At 36.5% G+C, this 18,257-nt stretch overlaps 1 protein-coding gene and 1 non-coding gene across 3 annotated transcripts in view; one reads left to right on the forward strand and one right to left on the reverse strand.

Annotated features, from left to right (window-relative positions):
* MAP3K5 (mitogen-activated protein kinase kinase kinase 5) overlaps positions 1 to 18,257 on the reverse strand; it is a 251,880-nt gene that overhangs the window by 161,448 nt on the left and 72,175 nt on the right. For both annotated transcript variants that reach the window (XM_055136320.1, XM_055136321.1), the window contains exon 2: positions 11,166 to 11,305. In XM_055136320.1, coding sequence (XP_054992295.1) covers positions 11,166 to 11,305 — 140 coding nt within the window. The remainder of the gene's footprint in view (positions 1 to 11,165; positions 11,306 to 18,257) is intronic.
* On the forward strand, positions 11,455 to 11,536 carry TRNAS-AGA (transfer RNA serine (anticodon AGA)). The gene has a single exon. It is a non-coding gene; the product is annotated as a tRNA-Ser (tRNA).

An 18,257-nucleotide genomic window follows, 5' to 3' on the forward strand; every position in this document is an offset into this window, starting at 1 on the left:
CTTCTGCAATTGGCCTTTGGAGTAGTAATCCTCTTACATGTCTTCTTTGCCTTCATTTCAGTCATTACACCAAGTTATGAAACTATATTAGCAGCATCCCTATAGCAATCTACTAAATTTTTATTAACAACTGCTTATAGTTTATAGAACCTAATGTATACAAATTGTTGTCCTAAAGGAGATAAACTTTACTTACATGATTATGTAGCATTAAAAGAAGTATCAGTTTTAAAGTTTCATTTATACAATTTTATGCAGCACAAAAATTACAAACTAAACCTCAAGATGTATCTAACCACTGAATTGAAAAAGTGAAGATTTTATTAGTATCAAAGGCACTCTGGGTAAAATTTTAAAGAATGCATAACACAATTGCTGTATTTCACATTCTTAGTGGAAGTTTCTCATCTAAACTGCCTAGAAATATAAACTCCAGGTCATATGAGCAAAATATTTATAAACATGCATTACTCTATTACAACTACATTAAGGCCTAAGTTTTTAGAGAGCTTCTAGAGAGTTATGTCCCTTGGCTATAACAGAAACATCCAAGAAAGAAAATTCTTATGATTTCCTTTGATAACTAAATAGGAAACCAAGACAAGAGTTAATCAAGTATAGGCTTTATTTACAGAGGAGACAAAGATATTTGTGCTAGTTTCTGGGGGCTACATCAGTATGTTCCTTACTCCTGGCACTGAGCTCAGAGATCACTCCTGAAGAGGTTTGGGGGACAATATGGGATAAGGTATTTAACTTGGGTTGGTCACATTCAAGGCAAGTGCTCTACTCACTACACTTATGCTATCTCTCTAGCCCCAAAGATTATATCTTGATGTCAATTTGGGACAATATAACTGTGAAGAGGTCATTTTAAGTATAAACATAGAATGTCTCCAGAGTTGGACTTTTTTTTTTTTTGCGTAAAGTGTAGTTATTACTACCAGAGGAAGGAAGTGGGAACAGCTGGTGTGGTTACCAAGTCAAATTGACTCAGGATGGAAGAAGCAGAACTAAAAACCAGGATCTGTTCCCTGAAAGGAAAGAAAGAAGCAGGCTTGGAGTTCTTGGCCAGATAAAGAACATGGTGCCAGCTGGTGACCTTCTGAGTCTTTCCTTCCAATCTTTCTTTTTGTTCTGAAGAACTTGATCAATTTTCCACTAAACCTGGCAACAAAAAGATATACCTTCTACTCACCAACACCGGTCAACTACCTAATTTCAGTGCTTCAGAGATGACCAACACAGTATCAGATGGACTGCTATAAACATCTTGGACATGAGCAAAAAGGTTTGACTCCCTTTACCCTCCGCATGCTGCCAAAATAAAGGTGAACAGGCTCAGGGAGAATATGCTAATGCAGATGTCATATCATTGTGATCTTTGGGCCATATTTAGTCAGAAAACCACATTTGCTTACATTTGGAAAGTTTACAGAAAATATAAAGTTAAAAAAAACCTTGATAATCTAATAAACCCCTGGAAATTTGTGATTTTACAGGACTAAAAGAATCTGAGAACAAACTTAGAAATGAAAGTGATGATAAATGCAGGAATGAAAAACCCAGCCTTGCTTTGACACTAACAAGTAATATGTACCCCTCAGTCAAAATGTTCAGCGTTTGCCCAATCTATATAGTAAGAGCATTACTTGCCTATCTAATTGCCTTTCTTAAATTGATATAATATTGGTTTATAAAATCTTATAAGCAGAAGGTATACAACTGTTTAAATCAATATTTATTTATACTAAACGGTGCTTGCCACCAAAATTCTAGTTTCAAGTCTTCACCAAACAGTGGATCCCTTTCACATCCCCACACTTTTACTTTTTACTTTTTCTAATATAAATTTTACATTTTACTTTTTCTAATATAAATGTTTGTTTTTGCTCTGTTGTTTTATTTGCTTCATTTCTCCCTTATTGGGATGTTTATGAAGACCACATGAAATAAGCTATGAAATAAATTTAAGCATTTTAAAACCATGTATGATATGAAATTTATTATCATAAAACTAAACAGCCCAAATCCAACTGGTATATTCCAGATATATAAACATTCTGTACCTGTGTTCATGATCCTGGATAACACATATAACTATCAATTAAAGCCTGTACAAAAAAATCAGATTAATTACAACAAAGCTCTAAAGCAGTCCTAAAAGAAATACTGCATTCTCTTCTTCTTCTCCCCTATTTTGTATCAAGTGTAAATAAATACATTTTGGTGGAAGAATTCTACTATATTAAATAAATAAATGTTTTAAAACTGGGCTTAGGAAGTATAGTGGGTAGAGTACTTGCCTTGCATGTGGCTCATCCCAATTCTATCTGCAGCAACCCGAGCCCACTTTGATTTCTGAGAGCAGAGTCAGGAGCAAGCCCTGAGCACGACTGACTGTGGCCCCAAAAGTTTTAAAAATTAAAATGAATTAACTAAGCTGATATATACACGAGTGTATTTTACATACAAATAGCATTCAAAATAGCCTCTTAGTATAAGCTTCTTAGAATGCTCTGCCATTATCAAAATAAGCTTTCTCTTTCTTGTTATAGCTCCAGCAATACCTAAGAGAAAACAGAATTGTCCGAACTAAAAATTCCTTTCCCAAACCCCAGAAATTCCACAACTGTGCAATTAACTTCCTTAAATAAACCTTTTATTTAGTATATCCATTCTATATGGCTGGAGTAAAATCCTGAAATAGCATCAACCACCTATATTCCTTATGTGCTCGTTGCTCAAACTATGTTTCTTTCTTTACTTTGATAAGAAATTAATACATAACTTGAGTAAAAACCTCAAACATTTCTGAAAATTGAAATAAAGAAATGAGACTGTTTCCTCTCCAACAGAAAGAAAAATATTTCCATAAAACAAGGGATGTGTGTGATGGCTACAGTGAACAAGGGAGAGTACAAAGAGTCTAAGTTTATAGATCAATGATTGATGACCAAGGAAGCAAGATAGTTAGACGAACATCAAGAGAGAGAATGGAAAATAAACAAGGCCAGTGCTACAGACTCACTGATCACTAGAGTGCTCTTGAGGCAGATTTTTTCAAGTGGCTTTTGTCCCCAAACATTTACTGAGTAAATACATTTTACCACTAAGTTGGGTGCTCTTTAAAAGTGCTGGAAAGAATCCAACAAAAAATCACTCTTAGGGGCCTCTGTGGTGCGTCTCAGTGGTAGAATGCTGTCATACAGGCCAAAGGCTGTGGATTAAATAAGTGGCACTGCCCCACTTGCTGAGTACAATCCTGGCAGGACTGAAACTTAGGATCCCCAATACCACAACAAAGAGTATTATCTCTAGTATACTGCAACAAATTTGCACAAGCACCACAACTAAGTGTATTGGCACTCAACTAATGATTCAATCCCTGGTTATCCTAGTAGTCACAGAACCAAGGACACAACAAAGGGAAAACAAGGGAGACTATGCAGTGCCCAAGATGGAACCAGGGTCTTCTACAGGCAAAGCTTGCATTCAGACTGTTGAGTTACCACATTGAGATCACTACCTCCTAATGGTCAGGTACCGCTTTTAAGTAATACTGACCATCCCTCCCTTTCTTCTGTTCCTTTTTCCTGTCACCTCCTTTCCCTTTCCCTCCCCTCCTCTTTTCCTTCCTCCCTCCCTCTTTCTCTCTCACATTCTCTCTTTCTTCCATACTTTCATTTTTGGGCTACACCCAGTTGTACTCAGCTCCCAGCTCTGTGCTCAGGGATTACTTCTGGTGTCAGACACTGACTCCATGCAAAGCAAGCACCTTATCCACTATATTATCTCTCAGACCGATTCCATTCACATTGTTTTTTCTTCTTTTATAACTTTTGCGTAGTCTGGAGAAATAATACAGAGGTTAAGGAGCTGGCCTTGCATTAAAAATTAAAATTTTCACATAACTATTGTACCCCGCATTTTCAAGGAGGGGACTTGGCATAAAATCTGCAACAATTATGCAGTGAAATGAACCTTCTCTCTGGCCCCAAGGGAGTTAAACCTTAAAAAAAAGGAAGTACAGAAAAAAGTTTGTATGGGTTTCATAATACTCTAAATTCCAAGTATATTTGCCAAATAATACTGGTTTTTAAAATGCAACTTAGTTTAAGGTATCTTTAAAAAAGCCAAAAATTTACAAAAATTGGCAAAATTTACAAAATGGTTCTCACTTCTCTTTTCAAAATTACAACCATTCACTTTAAATAGACACAAATGAGTAGTAAAATCTCAGATTTTATGACTTGTTTTTAACAAACTCTAATAAAACTGGGTTCCTTTGCACCCACAGAGAACAGATCAAGGGTCTAGGTACAGGGACCTACTAGAACAGACAATTCGCTAGTGCTATAGGTTTATCCAATACTTGTATCACTTGTCATCCCGTTGATCTTCGATTTGCTCGAGCGGGCGCCAGGAACATCTCCATTTGTCCCTGTCTTGTGCTAGTTTAGCCCAATGATATCTGCTCGCTCCAGGAACAGGAAGAGAGACTCAAACCATTCATTCAGGGTTTTGACGAAGAAGTCTGACCATCTCGTTGGTGGGCAGCCACACCGTCTTTTGATGTCTGTGGAGTCCAGTCGGCAACAGCTCTAGTCCAGCAGTCATCTCTGAATTGCATCATGTGTCCAATCCATCTGATTTTTAACAACTTGGCAGACGAGACAGCATCCCTGGTTCTTGACTGTCAATGGAGGTCGGAACTCTGGATTCCTTCTCTCATTTGAGTGAAACATGATACTCCTAGCATGGCTCTTTCAATTCCTCTTTGAGATACTTACTTGAATAGTGTTCTCACCCTGTTTTCTTAGGGCCCAGGTCTCTGAGGCATATGTTAATGCAGGAAGAAAGGTAGAATTGTTCTCTTAATCACTTCTTTAATGCTCTTGAAGGTTTTTCATGCTGCTCTCTTCCTCCTGAGCAGTACTGGTTCCAAGTTGTTCCTCATGTGGAGTTCTCGACACAGGTACACATAGCTGCTGCATTTGGAGATGTTCGTTCCATTGAGAGCAAATGGAACATCAGGGACTAGTTTGTTTTCCATAAACATCGTTTTGTTGAGATTCAGCTGCAGTCCAACCTTTCCACACTTACGGTCAAAGTTGGCTAGCATTTGTGCCTCTTGGCGGATAATGTTTGGTGTTATTAGAAAGATGTCATTAGCAAAGCAGAAATGGATAGTTGCTGACCATCTATGTTCACTCCCATTCCTTCCCACTGCAGTCGTTTCATGATGTTCTTGAGGGTGGCACTGAAGAGTTTCGGTAAAATGGTATCAGCCTGCGAACCCCTCTCTTTGTAGAATGGTGAGATCCTGGTGGTGAATCTGTAATACAGCTCTTGGAGGATCTTGATGTAGTGAGTTTGAATGCCCTGTTTGGCTAGTACTTCAATGAACGCTTCAGTCTCAACAGACTCAAAGGCTTCTTTAAATCAATGAATGTTAGACAGAGCAGCATCTTGAACTCTCTCGAAACTTTAATGAGCTTGGTCACTGTGCGGATATGGTTGATCGTGCTGAATCCTTTTCGGATTATATATGGATAGGTTTATCCACATATAGCATAAGTCAAAATTTACTTCCTATTTAGGTTAAAATTCTGCAGACCACATTCTGGTCACCTGTTCATCTCTGATGGACACAGTTTGCCATCATTTGGCTACTGTGAACAATGTTGTTGTCAACACGGGTATATAATTATTTCTGTAAGATCTTATTTTTAAGCCCCAGCAACTTCTAGCAAGAAAATACAGGTTACAGAATTCCAGCCTCAGGCTTCAGGTCCAGAAGACACACACTGGACTGAAAATAGTTAAGAGAGGACAAGGTCATACGCTGGAGACGAGTGGATGGTGAAGAGATAGGACCAGAAAGTCACACATGAGGTAAAAAGAGAGAGACTTGGATACAAGAGAGAGATCTAGAACCATATACTTAAACTGCATTATAAACAGTAACTTCACAAAACATCTCAAGTTTTGTATGAAAACCTTTCATGCAATTGCCAAGGAACCACGAACTAAGGAAAGAAATAATTTTATGGTGACAATCACACTTTAACTTATTATATTCAGAAAGACACTGAAGAAGTAAGCATACAGATACATTATTTTACAGAAAAATCTAATGAAGAAAATCTCACATGGAAAATAACTTTTTAAATAGTGATAAAAAAGAAAAATATGACTAAATTTACTTAACAAGAAATACTTTCACATAGTCATTATGTTTTAACATAAACTCTGTCACCACTAACTGATGTGCATGTCAATCTCTAGAGAATTCCAATTCTGTAGTGCATAAAATATAAATAAAATCTGTCTTATAATAGACAAATCCAAATGCATTCAAAGTTTATTTCTCACAGGTTGAACATTAGGAAAATCAATTTTAAAAATGTTTAGGGGAATGGGGGCAAAGAGATAGTGCAGTGGGTGCCGTTGTCTTGCAAATGCCCTTGCCTTGCATACACAGACAACTCAGATTCAATCCCTGGCACTGTGTATGTTCCCCAGTGTTCCTCCAGGAGAGATCCTGAGACAAATTAATCCTAAGCACATCTGGGTATGGCCCAACCTCCCAAATGTTTGGGGTTCACATGCCTAAAATAGGTAAATTGTCCTGACCAATACATAATAAGACTAAAACACATTTTCCTTTATAAAAATTCACTATTTCAAGCATAGCACTGCACTGTCACTGTAGCACTGTCGTCCCATTGTCCATCTATTTGCTTGAGCTGGCACCAGTAACATCTTCATTGTGAGACTTGTTACTGTTTTTGGCATATCAAATACACTACAGGGAGCTTGCCGGGCTTTGCCATGCGGGCGGGATACTCTCGGTAGCTTGCCCAGCTTTCCGAGAGGGACCGAGGAATCGAACCTGGGTTGGCAAAGTGCAGCCCTACCCACTGTGCTATCGCTCCAGCCCTGATCAAACCAAAGAGACAAAATTGGTGTCAGAAAGATAATTCAACTTCTGGAATTGCTTGTTCCCCAGAGCACTCCTGTAAGCAACTACAGAGCACAGAGCCACAAGGAACCCCTGCCCCACTGAGCTTTGTGGGATATAGCAAAGAGAGAGAGAAATAGAGAGAGAGAGAGAGAGAGAGAGAGAGAGAGAATCAAAAACTTTTGTGTAATGCATAATGCTGTGTTGAGATAAGCATAAGGTATGAAAACAATCTTATAGGTAGGTCAATACCTTCCACACTGAGAAATATTACAGAAGTAGTTGACTACTGCCTTCTCCATCAAAATTAACTTGATTCCAATTTCCCCTAAGAGGTTAACTATTTGAATTTGTTCATAAATCAATTCCAAGGTGACTTCCATTATTTTTTTGATATACTGATAGTAATCATGGAAGAGCCTGGCAAGCTACCCCTGGCGTATTCGATATGCCAAAAACAGTAGCAAGTCTCACAATGGAGACGTTACTGATGCCCGCTCGAGCAAATCTATGAACAATGGGACAACAGTGTTACGGTGCAGTGCTACTGATAGTGACATGTAAAATCCAAGATAATTAATTTTAAGTGCTCTACAATAGTCCATTAAGTGACTAAGTCAAAAGTTACTTGTTCATTCTTTTGGTGGTAGATATTTATTAATTCCTTTTGAGGGGGAGTTAATATTAATGCCAACATCCTTGATTATATCTCTTAAACATTCCAGATGATTTTTACAGTGATATCTAGAGAAAAAACTGTTTAATTTAAACAATTGTGAAAACTGTATTGTTACAATGCTACTGGGGAAAAAATTACTCTCTTTTTCAAATTATAATGATTCTTTAAAAATTTAATAATTCATTCATACTATAGCAACTTATGATTAGAAAATATACTAATTTCATTGCAAGTATACAAGTTGATTAAATTCTAAATATCTTTTCACATGGAAAAAGCTACAACAGTTTTTAAGTAGTTTTCCAGTTTTTATTCATTATTTTTTAAGAGTTCAATGTTCATTTCTCCCTTTTACTTCTTCCTGAGAATTTGCTGTTGTAGAAAAAGTATTCTCTTCAACAAAGAGCAGTAGATGAAGGTATAATTGTTTCAGCAGTACTTTTAAGGAGTCCAAAAATTCAGCCAAAGTGGAGCTAGATATAAGTCAAGAGCATTATCACTTTTTCTTTGCCTTGTGAAAACAGGAAGATGTTTCAAATTTTACTTTATTTAGTTAATATATACATTACTTATTACTTAAAAATATCTCTCTTGCCTTATTTCACAGCAGTTTTCTTTCTCTTGGTAGATGTCGGGATAATGGTTACACTTATAATTGTGACATGAAAATTTTAACTAGATACACTGCTTTAGTAGAAAATTATTAGAAGGATAGGAGAAAATTATTAGACTAAAAATACTTTCTAACCTGGATATTGCTGTTCTTTAGAGCCAGACATGTAGCTGGCTACAAGCAAAATAAAGAAAATGATAAAAGCAAGTGGGAATGGAAGAAAAAAGAATGGATGAAAGTTGCCTGGAACAACTCTAGAAGCTAGCTGATGAGTTTTTCTAAATAAACACACTTAGCTTCCAACTAAAAGTAACTGTAATAGAGTTCATTAGTTAAGGGAGTCGGGTTCCGAAGTTGGGCAGACCTGGTCGAAACTTTACAAGTTATATAACCTTAAGTATGTCCCAGTTTGCCATCTGTGAAAGGATGATAGAGTATGTAAATTACAGGGAGGCTTTAAAGATTACATGTGAAATGTCCATGAGTAAAGCAGGTAGTATCTCGTACATAGTAAGTACTTGACAACAAACCATTATATGAAAGATAAGTGAGTTTATTTAAATAGACCAGCAGTCTTCTCTATAAAACATTTTTTTAATTACTAATAAAAACTATACAAGGGCTGGCTAAAAGCAATGTACTGAATCAGCTTACACATCCGATATACTTTTCTGATAAGATTTATTTTGTCTTTCTCTCAAGTATAGTTCTAATTAATTACCTTTCATTGCCCCTATGAAAGAACGATCATAAAATTAAATTTTCAAATATTAAAAGAACAAGAAATAAAATAGCATACAGTCCAACACAATGTCCAACACAATGCTCCTTGCTTAAAATAAGCATAATCCAAAGAAAAATGAAACAAAAATAATTTAACTCCATGAACTGCTAAAGTATATTGTAAACAGAATCAGATCAAAATGGTTCATGAAAGATGTATCACCATGAATGTTGATGACACTTAGTATAAGGGTAAAATTAACTAGGTTTTCCTTTGGGTATAACCAGCAGTCTGGCAGTTACTTCCTGCTCTGTGCTCACAACTGCTCCTGGTGGTTTTCAGGGGACCATGTGATATCATGAATCAAACCTTTGACCCTACCTGCAAAGGATATGTTCAGACTGTTGAACTTTCTCTGACCAAAGTAGGAGTTTCTTTAAAAATTGTTCCAGGAAAAAAAGATATAATAAAGGTACATATCTAAGAACTACTTTAGAGTATTCTGGAAAGAGATATAAAGACATAGGATAAAGCTGGGCAAGCAGTAAATATATTTGCTAAAAGAAACTAAATGAAATCAAAAGTATGCTAGAAAAAGTTATATAATGCACTTTAGATACTTAGATAAAAGCAAAATACTATTAATTTTTTTGCATGGATTTTGGACAGGATCTTCAAGTAACAATTATAAAACCGTATGAAATATAGTTCTGGGATTTAAGGTTTTATATCTAAGATTGGCTTTAACTTGGATATTAGAGATATAGAAAAGAAAAGCCACATTAAGCTATCTGAAATTTCACAAAGGAAGTGAATAATCAGCTCAGCAGGCGTTTTACTGAATTGTTAAATATTTCTCAAAGATTTTAAATTTTAAATTTCACAATTTAAAATCACTCTGTCTTGCAAAGGACTATTTAAGCAATCTTCTCAGATGGAGGAAATACCTTATGTTACTAAATTCCTGTAATAAAGAATATTGGGACATGCTGAACTTTATAGGCAAATATTGTAAGTCTTTATTAGTCTGTGTGTGTGTGTGTATGTGTGTGTGTGTGTGTGTGTGTGTGTGTGTGTGTGTGTGTGTGTGAAAGTTGCTGGGGATCAAATCCAGGGCCATGCATATGCAAAACATGCACTCTACCACCTAGCTATATCTCCAGCTACATCCCCAGCTCTCTAACTCTACCATCTTAATTGAAACTATATCCCACATGGTAGCTAAAATAGAGGAGGGTCCATTATGACAACAGGAGCTGGAAATAATCACTGTGGACAAGAACTAAGTTTTGAAAGCAGGTAAAGGGATATACATAATCTTTCAGCATCTATGTCACCAACCATAATGCCTAAAATGAGAGACAGAAAGGGAGACGAAGAGAGCGAGAGAGCGAGAGCAAGAGAGAGAGAGAGAGAGCGAGAGCGAGAGCGAGAGCGAGAGAGAGAGAGAGAGAGAGAGAGAGAGAGAGAGAGAGAGAAAGAGAGAGGTGCCTGTCATAATGACAGGCTGGGACAGAGTGGCATGAAGGGGTTGGAGGGAAACTGGAGACACGGGTGTTGGGAAATTACACTTGTGGAGGGATGGGTGCTAGAACATTGTATGACTGAAATGCAATCATGAACAACTTTTTAATGCTCTATCTCACAGTGATTCAATTAAAAAATTTTTTAAAAAAAGAAGAAAGAAAGTGTATCCCACAGAAAGGGAATGGCAACTTTCTGGGCAGATTCAGTCAGTGCATTTCCACTCTTGTGTATATTCAATGGGGAGTGAAGTTCAAGTTGGGGACAGAAGTGCCCGATGAACTTGTAGGTGACAAAGTGGGAGGACTGACTACCTTACTTGACATAATCTTCTTTCTCCAATATGTGTCCTGAGGACTTCTACAGTCTCCTCTATGCAAGCCTACTGGAGATCAAAACCCAATGTTGTTTTGTTCTGATATGTACAGCAACAAACTTCTACCAATTCTAGGTAAAATTCGTAACTAAATTAGTAATTGCTACAAAATTATCACGCTAACAAAACAGTCTGAAATCATAGCTTATATTAAATAATAGAAACTATCATAAAATAATTTTGAATGACAGAAAGACATTCCTATACTTGAAAATTATTTTGGATGATAGAAAGCATTCCTATACTTCTGGGGCCTAAATTATTTAGTAACAATGACAGTACCTTCAGGGACTGCAAAGAGTCTGTATTGGTATCACAGTAGAGGATGATGTTGTTGGCCATGCTGAAACTTTCTCTCACTCCAAGGTGGTAAAACAAGGATGGTTGCCGGAACGCATCACTCATCTCCACAACAGCAATATCTGAGAATCAAAAACAAAGTTGTTCACATAATGCCCATTCAGAACACATGAACTCAGTATGCAAAGAGAAAATCAGAAAAATGACAGGGAATTTTTCATTTTCATTTACCGTTGAATACTGAATTTGCCATTCTACCCCGAAGTAGTCTGTAGTCGTGGCCGAGTGGTTAAGGCCATGGACTAGAAATCCATTGGGGTCTCCCTGTGCAGGTTCAAAGCCTGCTGACTACGACAACTTTCGAACGATATAGCCTGGCAAACTCCCTGTCTGTATTCCATATGCCAAAAACATTGTTACTGTAACAACAAGTCTCACAATGGAGACATTACTGGTGCCCACTCGAGCAAACTGATGAACATCGGGACAACAATGCTACATTGCTACTCCGAAGAAGTTTTATAAAATATAAAAAGATGAAATTTTAAAGAAAATCACACAATTCATAGACACTGAGGAGAGTTTACAATGCTGAGATGCCAGTCTAATGCTTTCTGAAATTTCAACACTAAAGTCCCAGAAGCATCTTCATGGAAAAAAGTAATTAAGCATTAAATGTTAAATATTACTTTAAAAAGAAAATAGGCTAATCCACAGCTGTATTTCTTCACTGTAACACTGTCATCCCATTGCTCATTGATTTGCTCAAGCGGGCACCAGTAAGGTCTCCACTGCGAGACTTGTTACATAACTAGCTTAAAATGTAATATCAAGCATGTCCCTAACAAGCATAATCAAGAAAAAAGAGAAAAAAAGCAAATAAAATTATGACTAAGAATACAGGGGCTAGAGAAATGGTATAGAGGTAAGGTGCTTGCCTTGCACACAGCAGACCCAGGTTCAATCCCTGAAATTCCATATGGTTCCCTGAGCACTGCCAGGAGTAATTCCTGAGTGCAGGGTAACCTTTGTATATTACTGGGTGTGACTCAAAAACAAACAAACAAAAAAAAGAAATTTAAAAAGAAAAAAGAAAAAGTAAAAGAATATAACCATATATACAAATTCTTTTAAAGTACAAGGTGATCGACACCTAGAATGTATTAAACTATAAAAATGTGTACAATAATGTTACAAAAATAAAATTCAGATTAGTCTCAAACACATCTATGTTTATTGAAAAAAATAAGAAATTAAAGTGAACAAAATGCACCAAATAGTATAGTATAAAAATAGCTCTTTGTTTCAAATTGATGTATTTGGCTTAAGAGGTAGCTCCATGAACTGGATCAGGCTTTCCATGAAAAAGGCCCAGGGTCCAAACCCTGGGAACGCATGCCCTATAAGCACCACTACTAGTGACACCTGAAGAGAGCCAGGAGCAACTCTTGGATATTATTAAGTGTGTCTCAAAAAGAAAACTAAATAGGAGCCAGAGAGCACAGCATATAAAGGAACTTGTGTTGCACATGGCTGACCCAGGTTTGATCCCCAGTAGCACACCAAAAATGATAACCTGAAAACAGACCCGAGCACCACCAAAAATGATAACCTGAAAACAGACACAGGAGTTAAGTCCTGAGCACCGCAGGGTATTTCCCAAATCCAAACAAACAAAAAAAATGAATAAAAAAAATTAGTTGTGAATGCAAAATTGGCTCAACATAAAAAAAATCACCAGCATCTCTGTAATACTTTAACTTAAATTCAAAATATATTAAGAACAAGAGCAAACTAAAAGATAACAGCAAGTCTATGATGAATAATATATTTTATAACAACTGCCAGATTTGTGATTAAAGATATTTCAATAAAAACATCAAGAAAAAAATAAGGTTTTCAAACATTCCTATTAAGTAATTGATTTTTTTGAAATCCTAGCCAATGCAATGCTTTTAAATGCAAGGAGGTAGCATTTTATAACAAAATATACTATTTTCACTACTTTAAGATATTAAGGTTTTCACCAAAAAAAGCACACAACAGAATCAAGTATTTTAAATAATGAAACAATTTAGTAAAGTGTTAAAGTACAGAAGTTTAATGAAAAATAATAACTTGTTTTATAATCTTAATAAGCATTTGAAATATAAATAGCAAACCAGATCCCACTCATAATAAAACTGAAAATGTCAACAGTCTTTTAAACAGTTTAACAGATATTACTTGTATAAAAATATGTACAATATATAACGATAAAAATGCTATTATTAGAAAGAACCAATAGGACCAAAATGCAATACTTGTCCATAGCCACTATAATTTAATATCTACTCTAACTATAGTTACAACCTCCTAAGTATAGTCCTAAGTGGTCAGTGAGGAATTTTATGATTAACACAATAAAGTAATTCTTTTCATTCCCCCACATAAAGATAGTCATTTCCTCTCTTTCAAGCTCCTCTCTCTTCCAAGTTCCTGGGTTCAATCCCTAGTACAGCATGTCCTATGGATACCAGTCCCAGTCACTCTCAGTGCCACTGGAAGTGCCCTCTGAGCATTAAGCCAGGAAAAGTATCCATGTACTAATAGATGTGTCACTCCTCAAAAATAAAGTACACTTTGAAGTAAGAGTTCACAAGTTAAACACAGAGAATAGTGTACCTATTTTAATTAATGTGCAGAAGTTTCCAAAAGGCTTAAAGAGTCTTGAAGGGATGGTTGTTGGAACATTGTATGGCTGAAATCCAATTATGAACAACTTTGTAATTTTGTATCTCATAGTGATTTAATAAAAATAAATAAATAATAAACTTTCAATTAAAAAAAGAGTCTAAACTAGCTTCCTAAAAGTCTTATTCCAAAAGACTAATGAAACACTAAAAACACAGAGATATCTAAAAAGCAAAAGACAACAGGAATGACATGCTCCTAATGCTTCTCTTTTTCCTCTTTACCTGCATATGTGTGTTTCCCTAATTCTCCTGATTTCCTTTTTAACAGTCACCTCTGAACTTCTTTTATTGTAAGGGTCACTCTTGGTGGTACTCAGGTCATGAGAATCACACCTGAAGAAACTGGATGCCCATGCAATGTCAGGAATATAACTAAGGGCCTTGCACATATAAAGCATGAGCTTCACCAACTGAGTCACTTTTCCATAGACAAATTGTCTTTTAAAATAAAACTCCCCAACATTACAGTTGAACCTTCACAGGAATCTTTCACACCTTAGTCAAAGACATCAGTAAGAATCATAATTAAGGAATTTTCTAAAACTAGAAAAATACCCAGGAATCTTTTAAAGAATTTAGAGTCACTATTAGGGCCTACAATACTACAGTGCTGGAACTTTATTAGCTTATACACATGCAGATAGTTTCTGGTAAAGCACAGAAATAGATGGAAAAAGAAAAATGGCAAAGCCCCAAGAATGACATTTAAGATCCTTAACCAGAAAGCACCCACAAACTAGGACATGATTTTTTTTTAACAAGACCCCCCTGGAGTTTTCTTGTCACTGACTGGTCTACTATTCAGACAAGCAAAGAAAAGATGGATCTGTGGCTGACTTCAAAATCCTCTTCATATGGCATTCTCTGTTCCATACAATAAGTTGCCCAGTCTGCTTTAGTTGATTTATATACAAAAATCCATGTATACTGTCCTTGAGAATATTTGTACATAATTGATCTCCAGAATGTAGGAAGAGAAGAACTGTATGACTAAATTTGTAACTAGAATTAAGCATTTTGAGCAGACCTTGAATCATGATCATAAACAAAAATCTCTTCAGCTCTTGGCCTTATGGCACAGCAGCTCCAAAGCCAAAAATCTTAAAAGTTATACCAGTGGGCTCTCCTCATGGTATTATCTTTGTTCACAAATACAGGTCCAAAATACAAGATGACTCACTGATGTCTCATTTGTGATAACTAGAATACTGGGCAAAAGACTGTCTTCAAAGATTTATGGAAATTCTTCAGTTTGAGTGCCCCCGTATCTAACTCCAATAACTGCTACCTTCCCACACACACCTCCCCAGCACCATCAATACCACAGGTCCCTCCCAAACTGATAATGATTCAAGAAGTGTCTTGGTAACTTGCTACCAAAAATTATAGTAAATTACCAAGGGTAAACAAGAAAAAATAGAAGAATGAGAAACATGCCTAATTTTAGCTTATTTTAGCATATTTTACTTTAAATTCCACTTTCATAAGATAGGAAATCCTTCATAGCACAGCAGGTGGGGTGTTTGCCTTGCGCAAAGCAGACCCTGGTTCGATTCCTCTGCTCCTCTCAGAGAGCCCGGCAAGCTACTGAGAATATCCCGCCTGCACGGCAGAGCCTTGCAAGCTACCCATGGTGCATTCAATATTCCAAAAACAGTAACAAGTCTCACTATGGAGACATTACTGATGCCCACTCAAGCAAATCGATGAGCAACAGAATGACAGTGACAGTGATAATGAAGGTATCTAACAAATTTCAGGAAAAAAATTTTTTTCAGCAAGTGAATTTTTCATTGAAATGCAGTTGTTTGTTTTGGTTTGTCTCATTGTTCCCTGCTATGTGATACAGACAAAGTCACATAGCTATTAGGAAGAGATACCCTCTCTAAAATATAAAGATTGACACAATTTACTTCTAATGGAGACCTCACACAGAACTTCCTAACCACCTTAAACTTGATCTTTCATTGTCATTACAATCTCGATATAGAAGAAAAATTCTAAAGGAAATTTCCTAATTTAAGCAATAGATTACTTCTAACACTAAAATTGCAAGAATAAAAGTGCAAAGCCTATAAAGACTGAGGTAAATGTGACTAAACCTTTCCAAATCCCTCAATATCCACTGAAGCCTAAAGCTTCATACCAACAGCAGAAAAACTGCCGACAGTTTGAGTGTTCCAGACATGAGCCCTTGCAGCAGGCCAATCCTGCCAGTTCAGAAGCCAATTGGCAGGGAGAGGGATATCTCTACAACTAAGAAGCTAATAACAAGAATAACTTCTGATTACCAAGTTGTTCCAAACCCAAACATTCTTTTGTTATAAGGCCCACTAGACTCCAAATGATTCACTGATATTATCTTATTCAGGCTTTTTTAAAAATCATCGCTGTAGATCACAAAAGTCAACAGCAACTACTATAATGGCTGGAATTATGCATTAAGATTTTACTGAGACACACTTTTCATTGACTTACATCAAGACTAAAGCACCCTCCAGTTTCATGAGAAATAACCTTTTTGTAATATGCACACCATCTCTCACTCTGCTTAGTTATTGAAGAGGTACTAAAAGATTTTCTTTATTGGTTGCAACAGTTAGCTTAAAAGGGACATAAAGTCTCTAAGAAAAAGAAATCACAATGATTTCCATAGACTATCTACTATCAAGTTCATATTATCTATGAATTCCACTATATTCTTTTATATTCAATAAAGAATTAAGCTACTCCAAGAATTTCCTAGACTCTCAAAAAGCAGTAGGTTCAAGGGTTTCTAGGCTTAAAAAATTATTATCAAATAAAGACTCCTAGTTTTTCTCTACTAGCTTCCCTATTCAACGCCCTCTCCTGGGAAGATAAATATGAAAAGGAATTTTTTTTAAGACTAAAGTAAGCTCTCCAAGAACTGCCTGCCCAAGGGCTATCTAACTATTTCAAACCTTTTGCTGTGGAACCAAAGCAGTGGGTAGGGCATTTGCCTTTCACATGGCCAACCCGGGTTCGATTTCTGGCATGTCATATGGTCACTCGAGTACCACCAGGAGTAATTCTGGAGTGCAGAGCCAGGAGTAACCACTGAGCATGGCCGAGTGAGACCCAAAAAGCCAAGAAAGGAAAAAAAAACCCAAACCAAAAATCTGAAAAACAAAGAACCAACAAAAAGCAAAAAACCTTTTGCTGTATTTGAGCATGAAAGAGATAATCAGACTCTGGGAATACTTCCACAAGAACATGGTAATAAACACAGGCCTGTTGCCAATTATAGCAACCAACTTGATTCAGTAGCCCCAACTGTTTAAAGACTAAAGCAGCAGCTGCAAAAATCAGTAGAAATCTCAGCGACTTTAACCTTAGGAAAAAAATGTTTATTTACAAATTCCACACACTGTTCGAAGTTTTTCAACTGACTCAACATTTCTATTCTAACAGACTGATCAACCATGGGATCCTTCTGCTTTTACCTCATAATCTATACCTTAACATTGCAACACTCTTGATTTTGTCTAAGTTACTATCTGGACTGATTTAGATAAGCCACATGACTCCAAGATAACAATGCCAGATTTTGTGACTCCAAATCTGACTAATAATATATTGCTTAAACTAATCATGGTTTGGTTCTCCTTATGTGTTATGTTTTAGAAATAAGAGGGAGTTTCTAAGCTTGTTGTGCTATTACTACCCAGTATTATTACCTGAAAGAGGAAATCTCCCTTAAACTTGTTCATCCCCCGCCATCACTCCCCCTAAAAAATGAATTCAGGCCCTGGGAGTATATCAGAACAGTTGATTTTTCAAAAATAGACGTCTCCTCAGCAGAGATTGGGAATGTGGGGATCACTCCAGGTTATACTTGGTCCAGCACTGAATGCCTAATGATCAGTGCTTGGGCCTAGAGATGTAGTACTGTGTGATCTGGTATTGCAGGAGGCTGTATCTGGCAGCGTTCAAGGAATCATGCACAAACTCCTGGTCTCATACATGAAAGGCATGCTCTTTATTACTTTGAACTATCTCCCGACCTGTTAAAATTGATAGATAGCCAGTACACCTTTGGGGTTGTTCATGATTTGGAGATATTGCTAAAAAAAAAAAAAACAGGTACACATACTATAGCTTAAATAAGACTTCGTTAGACATGGATCTGAACAGATGCTACAGATCTCAGAATCAAACTGACAAAAGAAGAGAAGTCACTGACATCAATATTGACTGCTTTGAATAAGATGTTGGATCACAACTTCACACTCTAACTCAACATGAAACCGTATTATCTATTTTATTTTGGTATTGACATAGAAATATCATATGTATCTTGAGGCCATTTTTAAGGAGG

The sequence above is a fragment of the Sorex araneus genome, chromosome 4 (assembly GCF_027595985.1).
Source record: "Sorex araneus isolate mSorAra2 chromosome 4, mSorAra2.pri, whole genome shotgun sequence".
Taxonomy (NCBI): domain Eukaryota; kingdom Metazoa; phylum Chordata; class Mammalia; order Eulipotyphla; family Soricidae; genus Sorex; species Sorex araneus.